The sequence below is a fragment of the Centroberyx affinis genome, unplaced genomic scaffold (genome assembly GCF_046629955.1).
Source record: "Centroberyx affinis isolate AG114_WGS23_722 - 3 ecotype Tasmania unplaced genomic scaffold, CSIRO-AGI_Caff_v1 ptg001345l_1, whole genome shotgun sequence".
NCBI classification, from domain to species: domain Eukaryota; kingdom Metazoa; phylum Chordata; class Actinopteri; order Beryciformes; family Berycidae; genus Centroberyx; species Centroberyx affinis.
In genome coordinates this window covers 7,501-30,000 of record NW_027279838.1, presented here as the reverse complement: position 1 = coordinate 30,000, position 22,500 = coordinate 7,501, and the positions used below count along the sequence as shown (strand labels likewise).

Genomic DNA, 22,500 nt, shown 5'->3' with positions numbered 1-22,500 from the left:
CAGACATAAAGCAGTCGGTCAATGACATGTCATTAGCTTAAATCACACTTTTATGTCTTCCTCTCCACTTTTCTCTCACTTTCTACCTATCCTTCTTCATTGTCACTTGGTTTTTTTCTTCCTTCCCATTTTCCTTTAATTCTGTCCCTCTATTGCCTTTCCTGACAGCTTCCATTCTCACTCCTTCTCCTTCTCCTCTTGCCTGTCTGTTTTTCTCTCACCGTCTCGCTCATTTTCTCTCTCTCCCTCCACCCCGTCTCTGTTTCTTTCTCTACCTCATTCGATCCTTCCTTCCTCCATCCCTCCTCTCTTTTTCATCTCTATCATCATTTTTATCATTTTTCTCACTGTGTGTGTGTATGTATGTGTGTGTGTGTGTGTGTACACGTGTGTGTTATAAGTCAAGGGTTCTCATGCTGGTGTGCGATATCTAGCTATTTCTGTTTCTGTGATCTCGAGAGACGATACTCACACTCACACGACTCCCACTGCACTCCTGTATTAAAAAAGACTGTTGGAGTGCAGCAGCTGCTAGAATAGATAGCTAGATAGATAGATAGCTAGATAGATAGATAGATAGATAGATAGATAGATAGATAGATAGATAGATAGATAGATAGATAGATACCTTTGTAACACAATTCAGAGTTTTACCAAATATACATTTTCTTCTGTTATGTTAAAATAAAGTCAATAAAACTACTAGATAGAATTACCTCTATTATAAAAAGAGAGAGCTGATCTAGCCACGGTTGTTGTTGTTGTTGTTGTTGTTGATTCATTATTTACTGGAGCGAGGCGAGGCCGCTAACGTCACAGCATTAAACATTCATCTCCATGGAGACCCGAAGAATGTCACCGTCAATCACCGTCACCCTTCAATGTCAATCTGCTCTCTGTCTCTCTCTCTTTATCTCTCTCTCTTTCTATTCCCTTCCTCCCCTCCTCCCTCTTCTCTTCCCTTCCCTCTCTCCTCCTCTACCTTCCTCTCACCTTCCTCCTCCTCCTTCTCCTCTCCTCTCCTCCTCTCTTCAGTCCTTCGCTCTGTTTGACCTTTCTCTCTCTTCTTATCGCCTCCTTGTCCTTTAACCCCTCTCCTCTCGTGTTCCTCGCATCCCGTCTTTCTTCTTGTGCCTCCCTCTTCTTTTTTCTCCCCTCACATCTTTTCTTCATCTCTACCTTTATCCCCTTTCCGTTTCATCCACTCTGTTTTCAAAAAGAAGCACTGTCACTTTGCATACGACAATGAAGTTATTATAGTTTCTACATATTTTCCTTGTTTTTTTCTTATTATTCATGGGGATAACACATTCTGAAGCTCGCACGAATAAAACACAATTGCCTGTGTTATAAACAGTATCGCTTTTGATCTGCCTCATGCTTTCATTTAGTTATTCAGTTTGGGATTTCTCTGGCTCAATTCCCCATGAAGAATCCCCTTTGGTAGGGCGGTTAAAGTTATGCATCAACTTGCCAGCAGGAAGGGAAAATAATGAATCAGGCTGATGGAAAGCAGTTCAGGGGAGTGTAACTCCGATGCTCGTTTTCACAATTCATTTCACAATGACTCATCATTTGAAGAGTTTCATTGCAAAATAAAATGGCGACACAAAATTATATCTGACCTGAAAGTCACATTAATTTAGGAAGAATATGTAAATTATTAGAAGTTTTAGCTATTCCAAGACCTAATACCCAATATTATTTTTACGTCAAAATCTCATTACTTTCACTTCTTGGAAGATGTGGTTACTTCCTGTACCAGTAGCCGTGCATAAAAATTCAAAATAATATTATCTCAGATTTTTTAATCAATACTGCCGCTCTGCCCCTTCCATCAAATGAAACTGCCTTTCTCTCCTTTACTGACCTCCCATTGGTTTACACTTTTGAATGATCGCTCCTCGCATTATGTCCCACCCTAACATCCTGTTTCAACAGGAAATATATCAAATTACACAGGCAAGACGCTCTCAAAATTCTGTTTCATTGTAACTTAAAACAGTATTCCTAACCCTCTCTCTCTCTCTCTCTCTCCTGTCCAGATGCCCCCTGTTCAGAGCTACAGGGCATGTTGTCTGGGCTGCTGCCTGACTCCCAGATCTCGGCCTCCTCCATGAGGGACATCCACGGCTCCATGGGGGCAGCCAGGCTGGTGGCCAGTCGCTCCGGCTGGTTTCCCAACCCGACGCAGCCCATAGCTGGAGAGGAGTGGCTACAGGTACGCCGTTGTCTCCTTATCCTCTTGTTCTTTAGATTACAGTGACTATCCAACATGGCTGGTGGCTACAGGTGGGATTCACTTTACTGCATCAGAAAGTAAATGTCGCTAGTTTGAATCCCTTTGTATCTCAGTTGAGAAATTGTAGGCTTCAGGACTAACAATGTTGCCCCCATGAGCAGGATATCTGGTAAAATGAGCACGTGAGTGGCTGTAATGCCGAGAATGAGCTAACGATGATGATTATATTTGTCCATGTTTCAGGTGGACCTTGGGGTGCCAAAGATGGTGCGTGGCATCATTACCCAGGGTGCCAGGGGGCTGGAGGGCAGCACCAGCGCTGAGAATCGAGCCTTTGTCAGGAAGTTCAAGCTGGCACACAGCTTGACCGGCAAAGACTGGACCTACATCACTGACAGCAAAACTGGATACGCTAAGGTAGGGGAGGGGGACACCCACACCTGCACACACACACACACACACACACACACACACACTCTGAGACATGTACACACATACACTCTGTGACTGTCACTGTCAGTTCTCCCTCATTTGTAATTTTTTTATAGCTGTCTTTCAACTCTCTCTCTTCTCTCTCCTCTTTCTCTCTCTCTCTCTCTCTCTCTCGCTCTCGTTCTCTCTCTCCCTCTCTCTCAGCCTTGTCATTTTCAGGAAAAAAGCCATTTTATTACAGCCTCGGCTCTGATAATAATTCAATTTAATCACCTCACTTCTCATTCTCTCTGCCTCTGTCTTTGTCTCTCTCTCTAACTCCATCCAGCTCTCTTCTCTCCGCTTCCCTCTGTCTCTCTTTCTCTCGTTCGCTCACTCTCTCTCTCTCTCATGGGTGGTAATTAAAAATGTCTTTTCTGCATCACCACTCAACACTCACTGTGAGACAGGGCACTTTAAACTCTGTAGTCCTTTCTGAGACTCAGTCTTAAAACGCTTTAATAGTACTACTGAGTCTCCGGCTTCTCTCCTGATGGTAAAATCCTGTTCTCTCTCATCTGCCTGTCTTTTTATATGAGTATCCTGGGAAATTCATCAGGAGTTTTTCAAATTTAAGAAACGAGAAAGACAGAAGATAGAATTCAATCAATGAATCCAATGTTGTGTTACAACTATCAAGTCCACATTTTTAGTCTTGGTCTGGTCTAGTTTGTTTTTTAATTTGTGTTAAATCTTGTGTTTTTGCCTGAGGCTGCTGCAAGCCACCTCAAAGAGTTATTTGAAAATCAAAGGATACACTTACACGTTGTTATTTTTATGGCATGTGTCACACTGTGCTGAAAAACAATGCTGATTATTGTTGTATGATTGTGGAAAGATTGGCCCATTGTTTTGCTGTTGTTTTTGAATGAGACTCCACATAGCTGTAATAGCAGGTGTAGACAGGGGTGAAATGCCAGAAAACATCCTTCATTCTAGAGCGAAAATGTTTTGATTTTGTATAGAAATAGAAAAAAAAAAAAAAAAAACGAAATAGAAAAAAAAATAACATCATCATTATCAACCAATATGGCAACAACAAAGTTTTTGTTTTATAAACAGACAAGAAAAATTTTCTCTTGACATATATATTGGAAAGAATTTAGTTTCCAATTTGCAATCCCATAAACCTGTGCTCTTTTGTCACTTCTGGGTTTTTTGACCCTCCACGTTTCCGAGTTTGAAAAAATCCAAAGGATCCATCATCTGTTGGCCAGCGGAGCAGAGAGTCACCAGGGGCGCTAATCCATTACAAGATATCCTCCATTGGAATTAATGACTTCCAGTCTCTATCAGTCCAGCGGAGCATGAAGATGTGAACACAGCGTTAGACTCCTAGGTGCTGGGAGGATATGGGAGGTTCCCCAACAACATCACCAGTGAAATAGCTGCATTTAACCCCTTTAATCCAACCATCCAAGCCAAGTTTCACCATAGTTTAATAGCACAAGGACTAATTACACCAGGTCCTGTGCAAATGTTCACCTCTTCCTTCTTGTATTTATCTTCCTCCTCTTAGATTTTTGAGGGGAACAGCCACTACGATACTCCGGAGGTGCGGAGGTTTGATGAGATAGCGGCCCAGTTCATCAGAGTCTATCCAGAGAGGTGGTCGCCTGCTGGGATCGGCATGAGGATGGAGGTCCTCGGCTGTGACCTGCCAGGTAAGAACACACACATGCACTCCTAGACAGAAACACACACCTGCACACATACCGTATATGCATATATGCAAACACACACACTGATCACACACATAGTTGCACATCAAATACCGATTGAACACATTTTCCGAGACATGAACACAAATACACAGTCACACAAATACAAGCTTGCAGGCAATATATGCAAGTGCACACACCCACACACACACACACACCCAGATAATCGACACACATTCACATGCACAATACCCTCTTTGTTTGTTGCGATGTGACAAACATCCAGAAACACATAATAAAAACACATTGGCCTGAGGCATGAAACAGTAGAATCACCACCAACTGTGACCAAGCGCAAATCTCTCCCACTCCATACAAACCTATATCCAAGATTATTGCTATATATCTGCATATATGTGTATTACATAATCCACACACATCATCAAAAACAAAACGGTGTTCGACTATGTAGATCGCAGCGTTAATCTCTGCGACATGTGTGCTGTTTTGTGTGTGTGTGTTTATGTGTGTGTGTGTGTCTGCGTGTTTGAAGGCATTTATGTGTGTGTGCCTGTTTTTTTTATCTGCCATTGTATGTGCCTTATGGTTAGATCATGATGCGTATTTGCGTGTATTTTTGTGTATGTATGTATATATGTGTGTGTCTGTATGTACTTGCTTACATGCATACTGTGGGTGTGTTAATCAGCTTGCCCTATAGGAGGTATTGCAGCATGTCTGGACAGGGATTAGCATGTCTAGGTCATGAGACTTTCACTATAATAATGGCCAGCTGTGTAGTTGCACTACGCTACGTTGTGTTTGCAGCTAGTAAAATGTAGCTAGTGTGTAGTGGAGGATTAGGTGCGCTATGTATTTTGGTGAATTTGAGTATCTGCGATCAATCTGTCATGTATACTTGATCATTGGGATTTCCCCAGACATTTGCTAAATCCATTCTGTTACAGCTGCAAAAAAAATAAACTATTCAGCCTTGCTTCCTCTGTGAAATATGTTCCAATATATGCATTTTGCGAGTGTATATTGATATACAGTATGTATTGTAGGATTAGTGTAAAGAGTTATACTGCTGAATGCAGACCATTAGTGTGCATGGTTCTTTATTGAGGTTAGCGTGTATGTATGATTTCTGTATGGATTTTATTATAGTATCTTAGTGTTGTGTGTGGAGCTTGTTAGTTGCAGCACGCAAGTTACTCTCAGCTGCACAGTGTAACACCAACACTTAAGCAGGTCTATGTCCAAATCTCCACACATTTATATTTGTCTTGAGCATTAAAGGATAAGGCTGGTGTTTTTTAATGCATTGCTTACCGTCAACAAATCCTACGAATTCCTATTACTTTCTGACTTCCCATGTACCATTTTTTTTTTTTTTAATTACAGGCAAATAATATACATAACACGCACGACAATATGATGACATGACAATATATCCTCACACAAAAAAGAAAAAGAGAGAAAAAAATAAATAAATAAATAAAAATAAAAATAAAAAAACAATAAAAACAAAAAAGTAAAAAAAAAAAAAATAATAGGATCACCTCAGTAATTCAAATATTTAGATTGACAGTACCGTTTTTAGCCATCAACCCAGAAGTCATTGGCTCCAATTGTAAGCTAAAAACCTTGAAATACAGCTCACAAAGACATAGTTTCAATTTTAGAAATCGCTAACTGTTATCAGGAAAAGTCAGACTGTTGTAGTTATTACCAAATCAAATTCAAATGGGAACAAATTCTTCATTACGCCAGGGACTATTTTCGGTGCTACGGAACTACTTTCCTGAGATCGCAAACTGTTTACAGCCGGCTTATTAAGTTGTTTGAGGAAAAAGTCGGCTGGCCTGGTGCATTGTGATGATGAAATATGCTGCCCAGAGCAACGGCATGGTGTTTTTAATCGTTTTTTTTTTTAATACAATGGAGTTCTATGGCTGCTGGGACATGGCTTCATTGAGCGCCGGCTACATGGACGAGACTTGTTGGCAAAACAAAATCATTGTTGATTTTGTTATTTATAGGATTTGTTGTCGGCAAGCAATGCATTAAAAAAACACCAGCCTTATACTTTAATGATGCATAAATTCACCAGCATGTGAAGTATAGGCAATGACTACTTTTTCACTGTGGCTGTGGAAGTTGACTTTGTTGCAACACAAGTGAATTTTTTTGTATTATCAGCCTCTTTTAACACTTGGAAGTAGCATAGTTAAATACCAGATTTTCAACTAGGCAGGGTCAGGACCCAGAAACTGTTAGATACAATCTCAATGATTATAATAATAATCATAATTGTACTTTAAACACTAACTGTACTTCGCTTCCAAGTATTTTCTTAGCCAGAATTGTATAATTAGTTGCAAATGGCCCAGTGAAAATGCAGCCATTATGGCCACTCTCCTTTCTCCTCTCCTCTCTCTCATCACCTCATTTGATTTTCGACTGGCTTCCTCCTCCTCTCCTCTCCTCTCCTCTCCTCTCCTCTCCTCTCCTCTCCTCTCCTCTCCTCTCCTCTCCTCTCCTCTCTTCTCCTCTCCTCTCCTCTCCTCCTCTTGTCTTCTCTCCTCCTCTCCTCTCTTCTCTTCTCTCCTCCTCTCCTCTCTTCTCTTCTTATCTCTTCTCCTCCTCTCCTCTCTCCTCCTCTGTCCTCTCATCTTCTCTCCTCTCCTTCATGTGCCATCACATTCCAGTGCTTTAGTGAGGATGTGACATGTGACAGGTGATGACAGGAACAGGAAATGACACGTACCCGGTCCCAGCGGACAGGAAGTGGGCTGTTGGCTGCCATTGATGTCCTGTCACTAGAATTCTGTGTCAGTGCATCAGTGTGTGTGTGTGTGTGTGTGTGTGTGTGTGTGTGTGTGTGTGTACATGTGCAAGCACAAGTTTGAATATGTGTTAGGTAAAGGATCTGAACGCTCCATAATCCAAGCTGCCTATTTACCTGCCCAACTATTTATGGGTGTGTGTGTGTGTGTGTGTGTGTGTGTGTGTGTGTGTGTGTGTGTGTGTGTGTGTGTGTGTGTGTGTGTGTGTGTGTGTGCCCAGGGGGACCGGTATATCCTAGTTGTGTCAGGACTAGCCAAGAGGCTGGTCGTGATGGGGGCAGAGGGTACATCCTCTACTGTCAACACAGGTTAACAGGTTACCATGGTTACTTCAAGAATTTTCCTGGGAAAAAACAGACATAACATGAATACAATTTGGCTTAAACAGGATTAAATTTCAATTAAAGGTTTACCTGAGTGAAAGATTTAACCTATTGTGATGCTAAGTGATGCTACTTATCCAAGTTTCAGAATACAGTTGAGGATGAAATTGATTATACTATAAAAAGATAGGTAGTACTCAGTGGAAAGACTGAAAACTTAAACTGAACACTGAGAAAACAACATATTTCAGCCATTACTATTCACTCATTAGAGCGCAAAAACATGGCTTTACCTGATCTATAGGAGAATACCCATTTACTTCTGTCTATGTCTACTTTACATTGCCCCCAATCATTTTGCAATGCAAGCTGTACCTAATCAGATTTTGTAACATTTTGTTTGTTTGTTTTTTTTGTTTTTGTTTTTTTTTATAAAAAATGTAGAGTTTCAAACCTAGCTTGAAATTGTCAAACGTAGCTCGAACTGCTGTCCCACCTAACAAAGCCTAAAGCCATATATCAACCTAAATAAGAATACATGGATGTGATAATAAAGTTTGTAACGGTTAGATGGATTTTTTGAGGGATTATTTCCTGGCAGAGACTTCCAATTCTTGCTGTGGATGTCAGGTGATTGACAGGTAGCAGAGTGTAACATAATGTGCACGCTGATATGAAAACACTCAACTCAGGCACAATGACATAATGAGAAAACAGAAACTTTGACAAAACCAAATGAAGGCTTCAGGTTTACTGTGATGGATTATCTAGTTCAGGCAATTTTCAGATCTGTGGGAGTTGTCTTGTACACTGTACAAGAAAGAATGGCAGCAAATGGCTTCTTCTGAAGGAAGGAAAACAAGCCCTGATATATCTAACTATGCAGACTGTGTGCAGACACCAGGAATAATGTAAAGGAAAGTGGCAACCTAGACAATTGGCACAAATTTAAAAGAAAACACCGGTATTATCCTTTAAATTGACTTTTACTTGTGTTGAATCAAGACTTTACCTGATAGGCCATGAACAATATTAGGTTACAGTTATCCACGGCCTTACAGCTTATCGCTATAGGAATCTTGTGATTTTTACATTGCCAGTGTTTTTGTTCTCCACACATATGGCTTGTGATGGTGACTAATGACACCATGCACATCATATCTATATCCATCATAGCCTTGATCACAGTGAGCATCGCCCTCTTGACTGTTTCGCTGATAGTCTGCCGGTCTGGCTGTCTGGGTCTGCATGCCAGATGTTTCCCCTCTGGATGTAATCCATGCATTAGACATGATAACAATGTTTTCCATTCCCGCTTACATGAACAACACGGCTACTGCCACCGCTACTATCTTAAATATCTCACAGCCACATGCACATACACACAGATTCACACAATCGCACACAGCTGACATTGAATTATTCTGAACCGTATGTGTAAAGAGCAGGTTGGTTTGTTCAAATGCAGTTGGTTTGGGTCTTAATTGTCCCCATTCTAAATCATGAAAAGATAATAACACTGAAAAAAGCACACAAAAGAAAAGCATGATGTCACAGTCCTTGCAGTCACGATTTTGCCAGTACTTTAAATGAAAAGTGAAAAAAGCACATCCGACTGAGGACAACATAGACCTTGTTTCTCTGCTCTGTGTGTGTGTGTGTGTATGTGTGTGTGTGTGTGTGTGTGTGTGTGTGTGTGTGTGTCATGCGCGTGTTGAATTGTAACGGGAGATAAAATATTCAGCAGAGTGCATCAGCTTCCACTGAACAGAGCTGTTTACACATAGACACAAGTCCACACAAACATGCACACATTAAACTCTGCTGGACCTTTCCTATAAATTCAGACACAAATACACACACACACACACACACACACACACACACACACACAAGGCCACAAACAGGAAGAAAGATATAAAGTCAAGCAGCTGGAAGAGAGATGTAAAAGCCCCTTTCCATCTCCCTTCAGATTAAACCCTATGAGGATGAGTTTACACTCACACCTCGTCTTTCCTAATCCTCTCCTGCTCTTCTCTACACAGGTAGGGTTCAAAAAGATCTTAAGCCCCACCCCTTTGTCCTGCCAATCAGAAAGAGCCTTTTTGAATGTATTCAATATCGTATTTTTGCATTAAGATTTTTTCTTCCTCTCAGAGAAGAAGCATAATATCCATGAAAAAAAGGTACGCTACTTTAAAGGGACACCCTTCCCTCCTCCAGATTTAAGTGGAAGTTCCCCCTTTTTGCCTGAGGTCCTGCCCAACAAAAATGTCTGTGAACAGTTCAGTTTCCACTTTGCCTGTCTCCTCTCTCTTCTCCTCTCTGCTCAGGAAGAGAGGGATAAATAAAGAAGTGAAATAATGAATTGATGAATAAATAAAAAGAGACATCTTATGGCCCAGCAGCGTAAGACAGACGTACAGTCATTGCTCATCGCTCATACAGACACACATACTGTACGCACACACACACACACACACACACACACACACACAAACACACACACACGCACACAGGCGAACTGGCCAGCAGTGAAGGCAGCAATCAGAGTGTCCCCTCTATTATTCAATAGCTGGTTTCAGGGCTATGTTCTGCTATGTGTGTGTGTGTGTGGACTCTAGGAAAAACAGGGACCTCTGCTGGTGACAGCCAAGGTCACTACTGTATTCTATACATTACTGTCATGTGGCATCATCATTTAGCATTGCTCCAAATTATTCATTATATTCATTATTCATTATAATTATATAGGCAACAAAACTGAACAACCAACACTCTCATATTAGCTGACAAAGGGGCATCTACCTACCATATGGGGCCCATTAATTTAATTTAACATATCATTATTGGTACAAACATTCAATAAAAATGAACGTATAAGAAAATATTATCACTATCATCATGATTTGTTATCCTCTTGATTAGGCAAACAGGCTACATTACATAACTAATATGTATCTAAGAGATTAATAGTTTGACATCTTGTCTTTTCACCAACTATTCTATTAAAACATAAGCAAACTGACACAAGATACATCCACATCAGTCAATCTCTTTATTGCTCCAAACAATCATTCACCTTGGGAGCATGAAAAATTATCCATTATTCAATCATTCTTTCCTATATTAAACAACAAGGCCACATTTATTTGGGTATGCAGCCGAGAGATTAGTTTGACATCTCATCTTTTCTTCAAACAATCAATTACTGAGAAAATAAAGGGGCATGTGCCAGATGCCATTCTATTTCTGGATGCTCTCTCATTCATAGTTTACAACAAAGTAATATGTGTGTGTGTGTGTGTGTGTGTGTGTAATAAATTAATTAAGCATCTCGCCATTTAATCAACAAGAAAGCAAAGATACACTTTAAGCCAAATGGCACTTTATTCAAAGATCTCTTTTTACACTCTTGTATTAGCCAGCAAGGCAGCATTAGTATTTGGCATGTGACCCAGAAATTACTTTAGAATCTCCTCATTGCTCAAATCAACCAGGGTCGCACAGAAACCTCAACCAAATGGCACATTATTCCAAGATTGTCTTTCATTCAGCAAAGAAACCCAGAAATAATTTTCACTCAGAGACACAAGCACATACAGTCTGTTTTACACCAGTGAATATGTTTTACTGTAAAGCTAGAAAGCACTTTTTCAAGTCTCACTTACCACGTCAATCAGTCACACATGGCACAGGGGTTTATTGACACCTTGTCTTTTCTCCTGATAGTCAATTAGCCATACAACAAGGAAACGTGACCCAGATGCAGTGCTATTCCTGGATGTGTTCTCGTTCACAGTTGCCAGTAAAATAACACGTTGTGTTGCTTCAAAGATTCATTTATCACCTCATCATTGTTCAGTCACTAAAAGTACAGACAAAGATAATGTCAGTGTCAAGCACAAACCTCATCTAAAATATATCAGCTTTTAGGAAACTGAAAAAAAACGAGTTTTTCCATTGCCGCCCCTGCATTGTTTACCCATTTTACAGTGGAGCTGAAGCAGTCAGACCTGGCCTCAGAGCCGTGAAACAATTTCCACACATGGGAGACAATCTCAGCTCCCAATTACAGTGACGGAATCCGAAATTAGGGATACAAGGGTCTTACGGGCCACACAATACTATAGTTTAGCATTCCTCAATGAGAAAACAGAAACAAAAGCCAGAATATTATTGCAGGACTCATTCTAATCATCCACGCTAGCTATGGAGGCAACATGTAATTTAGGGCTTGTAACCCAGACTATTGGATTTGAACCGAGAGCTGCCAAGCTGCCAGTTTTGTTCCTGTTTTAAATGACTGAGCTATCAGAACATCTGCTATGTTCTCATCTCTTTTACTCCACACCTAGTTGTTTTGTTGGCAGGCAGGCAGGCACATATGCACACATACACACACACACACACACAAACACACACACACACCACCTGTTTGGCATATACACAAGGGTCCGTATTTCATTGTGTAAATAAACACTTAGTTTCTCATCTCCATAGAAAACAGCAATATTATGTGTGCATGGGTGGGGGAGTTGGAGACAATGATAGAGGGACACAAACACAGAGAGAGAGAGGGAGAGTGTCTTTGTTCCTGTGGTCGGTGTCTGAGAGTAGCCAACTGCAGCTTCGTCTTCAATCAACTGCTGCTCTTCTTTGGACTGTGGATCTGCCTCCATCTGTTTAGTTTGTGTTTACTTTCTATCTGTTTGTTCTTCCGTCCGTCCGTCCGTCCGTCCGTCCGTCCGTCCGTCCGTCCATCACACGCGATATCTCAAACACCGCTGGTCAACTTGAGGAAATTACGCATCTCACCTCTGCATTCCAGCATTTTCAAAATCACACTGATTGGCCCAAAGGGGGTGCTACAATTACAGGTCAATTAAGGTGACATATTTGTTTACTGACTGGTTCAGACAGGGACTACATCATTCATATCATTCATTGGGCATGACATGATTACTGTTGCATTGTATTAACAGAAGTGATTTGTAAAGTAGGGACAGTAGTAGGTAGCCTAGAGGTTTGCCTAGACGATCAGTCATGTGACAGGAAGGTTGCCAGTTTGAATCTCCAGACCAGCCGGGAAAATGTGTGAAGGGGAAACAGAATGAATAGCTCTCTCCCCTCCCTCAACAACTACTGCTGAGGAGCCTTTGAGCAAGACACTCAATCCCCAACTGCTCCAGTGGAGCTGCACAGTGGCCAAAAGTAAAGGACTGTGTTTGCACTGTGCAGCTCCCAGTGTTAATGTGCAGGGACTTTATGAATGTAAAGCAGGCTGGAGGAGTGTGCTCAGTCAACTTTCCCTAGATAAATAAAGGTTAAAATAAAAGTAAATTAAAGTCTCAAATATAAGTCTCAAATTTAATATGCAGTAACAGCCCAGTGCCATCTCTCTCTGTCTCACCCACACACAAACCCACACACACACACACACACACACACACACGTCTGTAGTTGCAGCGGGTCCCTGGAGGGAATGTTGTTTAGCGTTCTTGTGCTAGAACATTCTAGAGGTGTTCCACTGTTCCAGGGTTCCAGCCAATCCAATCCGAGTGAAGCCAAGTGTGTGTGTGTGTGTGTGTGTGTGTGTGTGTGTGTGTGTGTGTGTGCTTTCCAGGTCCAGCATCGCTGATCGCTTTCACATGTGAGCAGTGGCTCCGCTCCAGATACTTTCATGTGATTGGTGGGATGTGGTTTTAGATACACCCACTTATCTCTCCCCCCTGCTCTTCCTTCACCTCTCTTTTCTCACTCCTCCTCTCACTCCCTTATCCTTCAGAGATTACAGTAATGTGATTACAAAAAAATGCATCTGCAAGCCACTACAGTTACCACTAAACATGAGGATAGTACTTGTAAAAATTCATTACAGTACTTTGTTTTGAAGGGAAAGCATTTAGCTTGTGAGGTTATAGATCCAACCATAATTTAACACATCCTGGAATAATGGTTTTAGATGGTGATAACAAGAAACAATCGGAAGAAAATTGTTGATTCAACTGTTCATTCATTCAGTTCTTCAACTTCATATATGGATTTTGGAGCCAAAGTCATTCAAAAGTAACTGAAAGTAGATTAATTTGATTATTTTGAGTAACCGAGTGGCTTGCTTTAATGAACATGTGAATCTAAGCCAGTAGTCATTAGTCTGCAACAGATTATATTCACAAAGTAACAGACCCAACCCTGCTCTTTTACTGCTATAGGTATGAACACATGAGAGGGAATGGAAAATGTTACAGAGGGAAGGAGGGAGGGAGTGTGTGAGAATGTTATTAGCTCCCACATTACCCTCTCCCCCTCCACTCCCCTCCTCTCCTCCCCCTTCGACTCCCCTCCCCCGTCAAAAGAATGTAATCACTCCCATCTCCTGCCAACCCCACCCCCACTCCCTCCTCCTCCCATCTCTCCTTCTCCTACCTTCCTCTTCCTCACCTCCCCTTCTCTCCTGACCTCCTTGCCCTCACCTCCTATCTCCTTCCCTCACCCCCCACCCTCTCCTGACCTCCTTTCCCATATGGTGTCTCTCTCCTCACTTCCTCCCTCTATCATGATCTTCCTCCCCTCCTTTCTACCCCTCATCTCTTTCTCAACTGGGCAAAACAGCCGTTCAGTAGTCAGCGCCCTGCACAATCCTCTACTTTTTCCATTTTTAGATTTTTGCTTTGACTGTTTTTGAAAGCTAACATTGTCTCCCACTAGCAGTGAAAGTTTCATGACCCTGGGACCGAGCCAAACCACAGATCAGGCATTATAAAATGTCAAAATCATGGATGTTAATATGGAAACTGAGGCCACTTTTCTCAATTCCTAAAGGCATGACATTTTGGATGTATCAGGTTTGTGCAGGACACTGACAATATATCCCCAAGTGGTCAACAAACAGAAGGAGCATTTATTTTTTCTGGTGCTTTACGACTTTTCGAAACTACAAGGGTGTTCCATCGTCAAGTGCCTGAGAGGGCAAATCAAGTACACACCCAGAACAGTTCAAATGTTATTTTAAACCATATATAATTATGTTCAGTTTAACTCTGGAGGACAGTTCAGTTTATCTCTTCCTTCTCTTCTCTGGCTGTTTGAGGTATCACACATGGAAACGCTTAGGATCGGGCACAGGTTCACAATGTTTGTGTGTGTGTGTGTGTGTGTGTGTGCGTGCGTGCGTGTGTGTGTGTGTGTGTGTGTGTGTGTGCGTGTGTGTGTGTGTGCGTACATGCTTGCAAGACTGTGTGCGTGTTTTCCCAGTATAAATATTTAGGTTTGGCTCCCCACTTCTTCTCAATGGTTCCCAGATATGCTCTCTCACTTATTTATTTCTCCTTTTCTCTCTCTATCGCTCACACTAGCGCTCTCTCTCTGTCACTCTATCTATATACTGTATCTATCTATTTGTCTGTCTGTCTATCTGTCGCTTTCTTTCTGTCTATCCCTTATTAGCTTTTGATAGTATATGCGAAGACTCTGCTGTAGGCTCATGCTACTCCATCATCCTTTCCTCTCCTCATCCACCTTTCTGCTGCATGTTTAAAGTTGTTAAAACCATGTACTTATTCTCGTTTTACTGCTTGGTGATCTAGAAAGCTATTTATCACTGTCACTTGTTTCCCTCTGTCCTCCTGAGCAGTTAATGTCATACTTATCTTAACTCTTTTTGCCACACTTAAACTCATTTCCTCTGTCGCTAACCCTGGTTCACTGATCTAGTTAGCCATTCACTGCCACAAGCTTCTTGTTATCCTCTTATACAATCGCTGTCATTATACTTAGCTTAACACTTCAGGCTACAATTACAATCATGTTCCTTGTGGTGCTTTGCTGTACAATGGGCTAATGAGCAATTCACTGTCAGTTTCCTGATGTCTTCCCTCCCAATATATCAATAGTGTACGGCTTGGCACTTTTAGCCACACTTCATGCTATATTATTGGTGGCTTTTTAAGTACAGTCATTAGTCATTCATGACAAGTTCCTGTGATATAAAAAAACTCGTCTTCCCATCTGCTAAACGTTTAAATTTGTGGTCTACTGCAGCACTTAGCGTAAAACCATATTCTTGGTGGCTTACCATTAGATGGGTTAATTAGCTATTCAGCATCTAAAGAGTTTCCTGCCATAAAGAACTTCTTTTCCCACCCAATCATCATCATTTAGCACTTTAAGCTATATATAAATATAGGCTAACCTATATTCTTGGCTCTTACAGTAGCCTTGTTAGCTGTTTATTGTCAATAATTTTGTTCCACATAGAACTCATGTTTCCACCCACCACTTTTCAGTAGACGTCATATCTTAACATTTTAAGCACCACCATTCTTGGTACTGCTTCACTAGAACTGTAGTTGGCTCCTGTAGAGTTTCCTTCTGTAAGGAGCTCATTTTGTCTCCCATTACCCCATTCGTACTAAGCTTACAATTTTAGCCATGTTTAAAACATATTCTTTGTGGTTTCTTTTTTACATTTGCGTTTAAAAATGTTTATAGTGATAATGTCAGCAAGCAAAGCCATTTCAAAGCCACTACAGCAGAGCCACTGAGAAAACAGTTTTAAGTGAGGCTAAAACCATGTTCAGTGTAGTTATAGGTTTCTAGTAAAGAGCCATTAAGAATACAGTTACAACTGTGGCTCCAGGTGTTGAGCTAAGTACCTTTTTAAGTTAACAGTCGATTGGTGGGTGGGAAAATAAGCTCTTTATAGCAGGAAACGTTATTGACAGTGAATAGCTAAGTAGTTCACTATACATAAAGACACATCAGGTAGGCTAGTTGGTAACATAGCTAAGTAGTCATTTACTGTCAATGGAGGCCCCTGCTATAAAGACCCCCCACACACACACACACACACATACACACACACACACACTCAAATACAGAGTCTGCCATTCAGTCAATTACTCAATCACTCAGTCATTAAGTAAAGGAAATCCCTCCCCACACACACACACACACATCATGTCACCAATAATTTTAGTAGCAGCGACATTCTCTCTCACTCTGTCTCTCACTCACACACACACACACACACACACACACGCATTGACACACACACACGTGTCAGTAGTCATTATTTAGGCTGACAGAGGTAGATTTATACCCAGAGCTCTCTCCATAATTGAACAGTTTTCCTCTCTCTGTTTCCGCCTCACCCTGCTCAGTCAGCAGCTTTGCAATGAGCCCTGGGGCCCCGAGACACAGAGTGTGTGTGGTTATGTGTGTGTGTGTGTGTGTTAACTGAACACCTTCTGTTTCTCAGTTTGAGGTGTGTGTGTGTGTGTGTGAGAGAGAGAGAGAGACAGTGAGAGAAAGCGAGAAAGAGTCACAGAGTCATGGAAGGTTGCTGTATCTCTGTCTCAGTGGTGTTCAGACTGACCCATCCACGGAATATAGATGTACAGATTGGTGTTTCCTTCACATCCCAGTTTAAATCCTGTTGTTTAAAACATGACAGACTGTGTTGTCTTTCTCACTTTTTCTGTCTCTGAATGACTGACTAAACTCACTGCTGCCTCGTCTCAGTTCAATTCAATTAAGTTAAATTAGGGCAATGATTTGACATGGGTTGCCAAAAGCAAGTTGAAAAAGAGAGAGAGACAGAGAGAAAGAGAAAGAGAAACAGAGAGAGAGAGAAAGAGAAAGAGAGAGGGGGAGAGGGTGACAGGGATGACTAAGAGTGTGAAAAGAAAGGGGAAGGAGACAGGAAGAGAGGAAAGAGAATTAGATAAAAAAGGGAGAGAAAGGCCCGGCTGGAGGGAAAGGAAGACTGAGGAGAGGAGGAGGAGGAGGAGAGGAGGAGGAGGAGGAGGTGGTAAGGCGGTAAGGCAGAGACCAGAGTTGGACAAGACAGTTGGAGAGGAGATAGAGATGGAAACAGGGCGCTGACAGGAGGTGTGTGTGGTCACTAATTAGGAAAATGGTGGTGAGAGGAGGAAAGTTCATGCTCTCTTCTCCATCTCTCTCTCTCTCTCTCTCTCTCTCTCTCTCTCTCTCTCTCTCCATCTCTCTCTCTATCTCTCTCTCTCTCTCTTCTTCATTCCTCCCTCTCTCCACTCCATATGGGGGGCTAATTACAGTGTTAAAGGGCATCAAATTAAAACAGCTTAATGTCAGCAGCTGGGAGCTACTTATCCTACGTTAATATCTAACTCTCTCTCTCTGAGTGTGTGTGTGTGTGTGTGTGTGTGTGTGTGTGTGTGTTTGTGTGTGTGTGTGTGTGTGTGTGTGTGTGTGTGTGTGTGTGTGTGTGTGTGTGTGTGTGTGTGTTGCGGAGGCAATGAGTCCACTGTATTTGGGCTTACATAATAATCCTACATACTTTCACCATGAACGCACTGTGAACAGACCCTAAACAACTCACTCAACTAATGCACACGCGCGCACACACACACACACACACACACACACACACAATAAACATTAGAGGAATGGGTGAACCTAGACACTCCAATGAAGTCAAAGCTATTAACAAAGGCTATAGCAAAGGCTAAGACTTCACAAACTAAACACACATACCACACACACACACACACACAGATCACCAACTGAGTCATGGAAACATCTAGAACAACCAAACAAGAAGTGAATCAACAGTGGTCTCATATTTACAGAGCTGGTGGTTAGAACAGATATAAAACAACACCAGATAGAGTTACAGCACAGAGAGGCTGGAATATGAGCGAGAAAAAGAGACAAAATCCGTGAAGGAGAGAGAGTGAACTGCGGGCGGACAAATGTAAGGGACGAGAGGAAATAAAAATATGCCTTGGGGGGAGATGACAGAAAGAGTGAGAGGAAAGAGTTATGGAGAAGAAAATTGTGGTTGTGGTAAAATAGAAACAACACAAGCTAGGGTTTCACTTCTCTGCTGGAGATGCAGAGAAACTGAGAGATTGACTCTGTGTGTGTGTGTGTGTGTGTGTGTGTGTGTGTGTGTGTGTGTGTGTGTGTGTTTGTGTGTGTGGTGTGTGTGTGTGTGTGTGTGTGTGTGTGCGAGCAGAGAGGGGCTTTTTGTGGTGTTGATGGTGGTTTTGGACAGTAGAACTGAAACTGGTCAGATCCACCATGACAAATGACAAGGTGGAGAGTGAAAGATGGAGTGGACGTGCAGAGGAAAGAAAGAAAGAAAGAAAGAAAGAAAGAAAGAAAGAAAGAAAGAAAAAAATGGCACAGGGATAGAGCAAGAGAGAAGTGAATGACAGAAAGTGAGAGAGAGAAAAAGAGGTAGCTTCTGAGAATAATTTGGTGAGAGGTTTGTGGTGTGAACCTCATGCCACACGAGCCAGGCAATCTTCTGTTCCCTTACGTCAATACACACACACACACACACACACACACACATTCACTAGTGAGTGTGTGTGTGTGTGTGAGAGAGAGAGAGAGCTGGTAAAGCATTCAGGGAAATCTGAACCAACAGTAGAAAGCTGCTTATTAAGACCAGAAGGTCTTGGGGTTGCGCTGAAATACCCCATTGCTGACGTGTGTGTGCGTGTGTGTGTGTGTGTGTGTGTGTGTGTGTGTGTGTGTGTGTGTGTCTGTGTGTGTGTGTGTGTGTGTGTGTGTACGTGCCTGTGCCGTGCATGCCTCTGTGTGATCTATCATACATTGGTTTCATGCTGCTGTGCACCAAGGTCAGTGTGAGTGCAGCATCCATCATCATAGTGCTGTGTGCGTGCGTGCGTGTGTGTGTGTGTCTGTGTGTGTGTGTGTGTGTGTGTGTTTGTATTGACATTCCCCGGGCTACTGATAAATGTGCCAACCTGCAGTGGGTAAAATGAGTCTTGTGGCACAGACTTCAGCTATGTGCCAGCTCACTACCTCAGCTCGCGCTGTCACTGCCTGGATCCTGACAAACCACGGCCTTAATACCAGCTGAGCACATTCATTTTTTTTTTTAAGTATTTGAACAACAGTGAAGATTGTCTAAGCAGGATGTGTTAACAGTTAGTTCTTGTCTGCTAAAGCATCGCTGTAACAGTCAAGTGAGAGAGAGATATTTTAATTCCGCAGTAATTTAGAACATTATTGTAGATCTCGGCTGGTGAAGTAGCTGTAAAACAAATTATGAATATTCAGTCAGGAATGAAGAGTGCTTGGCTTTGGTTGTTTTGCAAGTGTTGCCTCGACTCGCTTTAATGGCTGTTTGAGTGCATGGGAAGTTAAACCTGGTGGTTATCAAGTAGACAGAATTATTTGAAATCACTTTCAAATATACATTTTTCTCCTGTTGGTGCTCTTCAATAGTTTCAATCAATAGAAAGTAATCTAATGCTCTGTGTTGCTCTCAGTCTGGGAAAATTCACATCTACATCGATTCTGTTCTGTCCTGTTCTATTCTATTCTATTCTATTCTATTCTATTCTAACCTGTTGTGTTTTTGTGCTTTTTTGACAGAAACCACCACTATACCTGACACAGCCACCCCCACCCTGCCCAGAGTAGAACAGACCACTGCTGCAATGAGACCCGGTAAACACACACAGAACACACACACACACACACACACACAGATTTCTTGCAAGCTCACATGCATGTATTTTCTCTCGTGCACTCTCTCTGTCACACACACACACACACACACACACACACACACACACACACACACAAAGATTTATTGCAAGATCACATGCATGTATTTTTTTCTGTCGCGTACACACACACACACACACACACACACACACAACACACACATTCACACTGTAAGGTCAAGGTGTGTGCAAACTCATGATGTCATCCGGCACCACAGGGCCTCTGGGCTTTGAAGTCTGTTAGATTCAAGCCCCCCAGGACTTGTTTGGGAAGCCCTGCTTTAGTGAGGATATGCTTTCACCGCCAGCGGTCTCACACTCTCACGCACACACATCGGAAATATGTTTTTCACAGCCATAGGTCACCAACTGACTGGCTAGCAGACTTACTGGGGTTGAGTTGAGTGTATGGTGACACAGTTTCTATCCATTTGAATTCTACAGTATTGAATGCAAGGATTAAACTGAATCCAGTACTTGATACAATATAGTGAGTGTATTTTATACCATTCTCCCATTTTCTTTAATTTCCCTTCCTATTACTCTTTAATTGCTCTCTACCTCTTTTCTTTCTTCTCTCTCTCCTTTTTCCTTTCGCTCTGCATTTCCCTGCTTTCCCTTGCTGCTTTCTTTCTGTCTATTTTCTCTCTGCCTCTCTCTCTCTCTCTCCCTCTTTCTCCTTTCTCCCCTCCTCTAGCCCTCTAGTCTCTCTACCTATCTCTCTTTCTCTCTTTCAATCCAATATTTCAATTCAGTATGCTTTATTTGCATGCATATTACATGAACAGCATTGCCAAAGCGTCTAAATACAATGGGAATCTCACTCTCTCTGTCTCAAAGCACCATTAAAAGGGAAAAGGAGTCTGCACACCATCCATTTCGGGCCTCGAGTCTCAAAAAAAGATATTAAGAAACTGAGATAATAAAAAAAAAAGATTATTTTAATTTGACACGAAGCAAAAAGTGCTCAAAAGTGCAAAAAATGTAACGTGAAGACAATGAAAGTTTAAGCTAATGTTTCAGGCTGATCAGTAATCATTAGTGCTTTAGTAAAGACAGGCGCAGTATCAAACATCTTTATTCACAATCTCTCTCTCTCTCTCCCTCTCCCATCAGCCACCACTCCATCTCTGTCGGCTGTATGCGACTTTGAGCAGAGTCTGTGCGGCTGGTCGGCTGATCCCAGGTCAGGTGTGAGCTGGTCCTTGCACACAGCTAGCAGCAGTTCAAATGGGCACGGCACACATGGATCCAGCCTGGATCTGGCGGTAGGAGCAGACGGTGAGTACCGATTCGCTCACAAACGCACACATGTAGGCTACACACAGAGAGAAATTAAACATCGTCCCTGAGCGACTTATAACACTTAGAGAGGTTTGTTCCTTCACGGGATCTGAAATAGTGATTTGACAAAGAATGAATGAAAATAAAGGAAAGTCATTTTAGAGAAACATTTACATTTAAAAAAAGCTATCAAACATCATCACAGTGTGCAGTGCTCGAGAAAATCATTATCTATAAATCATGTCTGATCTGTATTGAGTGGTATCTGATTAATAAAATGAAGTGAAAGGTTTATTATTGTGAAAATGTAACTCTCATTATGAATCTTCTCTCCCACAATCCTGATTTGGAATTCAAAAATTAAAGTGTCAGAGTATACCTCATTGCCACGAATGTGCAGAATCTGTACTTGTATTCTTATGAACTTGTGCTAGTCAAGTCAAGTCAAGTTTATTTATATAGCCCTTCATCACAAGCACGTCTCAAAGGACTTTACAGAGAAAGAGCCTACCAACATCTAATGAAAACAATAATGAAACGGTAACTGAGATATTCAAGTTTCTGAAAAAAAAAAAGGATATACAGCGTTTTGGAATGACAGCCTTCACTTTTTTCCAGCAGTCATCTCGCAATTACATTATTAAAAAAGACACACACACACACACACACACATACACACACACACACACACACACACACACACACATGCTAGTCCACCTAGAGGAGAAGCCAGCTCAAAGAATTTCATTTTGATCTCAATGGAGCGTTTCACTGCTGTTTCAGAGGTGTAGATACACGTGCTCATGCACATAAAGACATGCACGCACACGCACACACACACACACACACACACACGCACACACACACATTTCCCTATCCCTAACTCTCTAACTCTAATTAACCACCAGTTGTGTTGATTCCTGCCTCTATTCTCTGTTTAACTGAGAACTCCTCAGGGTGAGAGGATTTCTGGGCAGGTCTTCTCATCTAATTAAATGTTCTGCTGGTTCTTGAAGCTTCGAGAACTATAGTTAATAATTCTGGGGGTGAGGAACCAATGAGTCGTCACATTCCAAAAACGGGAGACGGTCCGCGCTCTAAACCGCACTGCATCTGTAGGCGTACTGCATTTCAGGA

General features: G+C 41.8%; 1 protein-coding gene across 1 annotated transcript in view; it reads left to right on the top strand.

Annotated features, from left to right (window-relative positions):
• The window catches only part of LOC139649450 (neuropilin-2-like), a gene marked incomplete at its 3' end in the record, with an annotated part of 88,329 nt that overhangs the window by 59,699 nt on the left and 6,130 nt on the right, over positions 1 to 22,500 (top strand). The window contains 5 exon segments of the mRNA XM_071525861.1: positions 2,046 to 2,221; positions 2,486 to 2,659; positions 4,233 to 4,377; positions 19,946 to 20,020; positions 21,196 to 21,360. Coding sequence (XP_071381962.1) covers positions 2,046 to 2,221; positions 2,486 to 2,659; positions 4,233 to 4,377; positions 19,946 to 20,020; positions 21,196 to 21,360 — 735 coding nt within the window.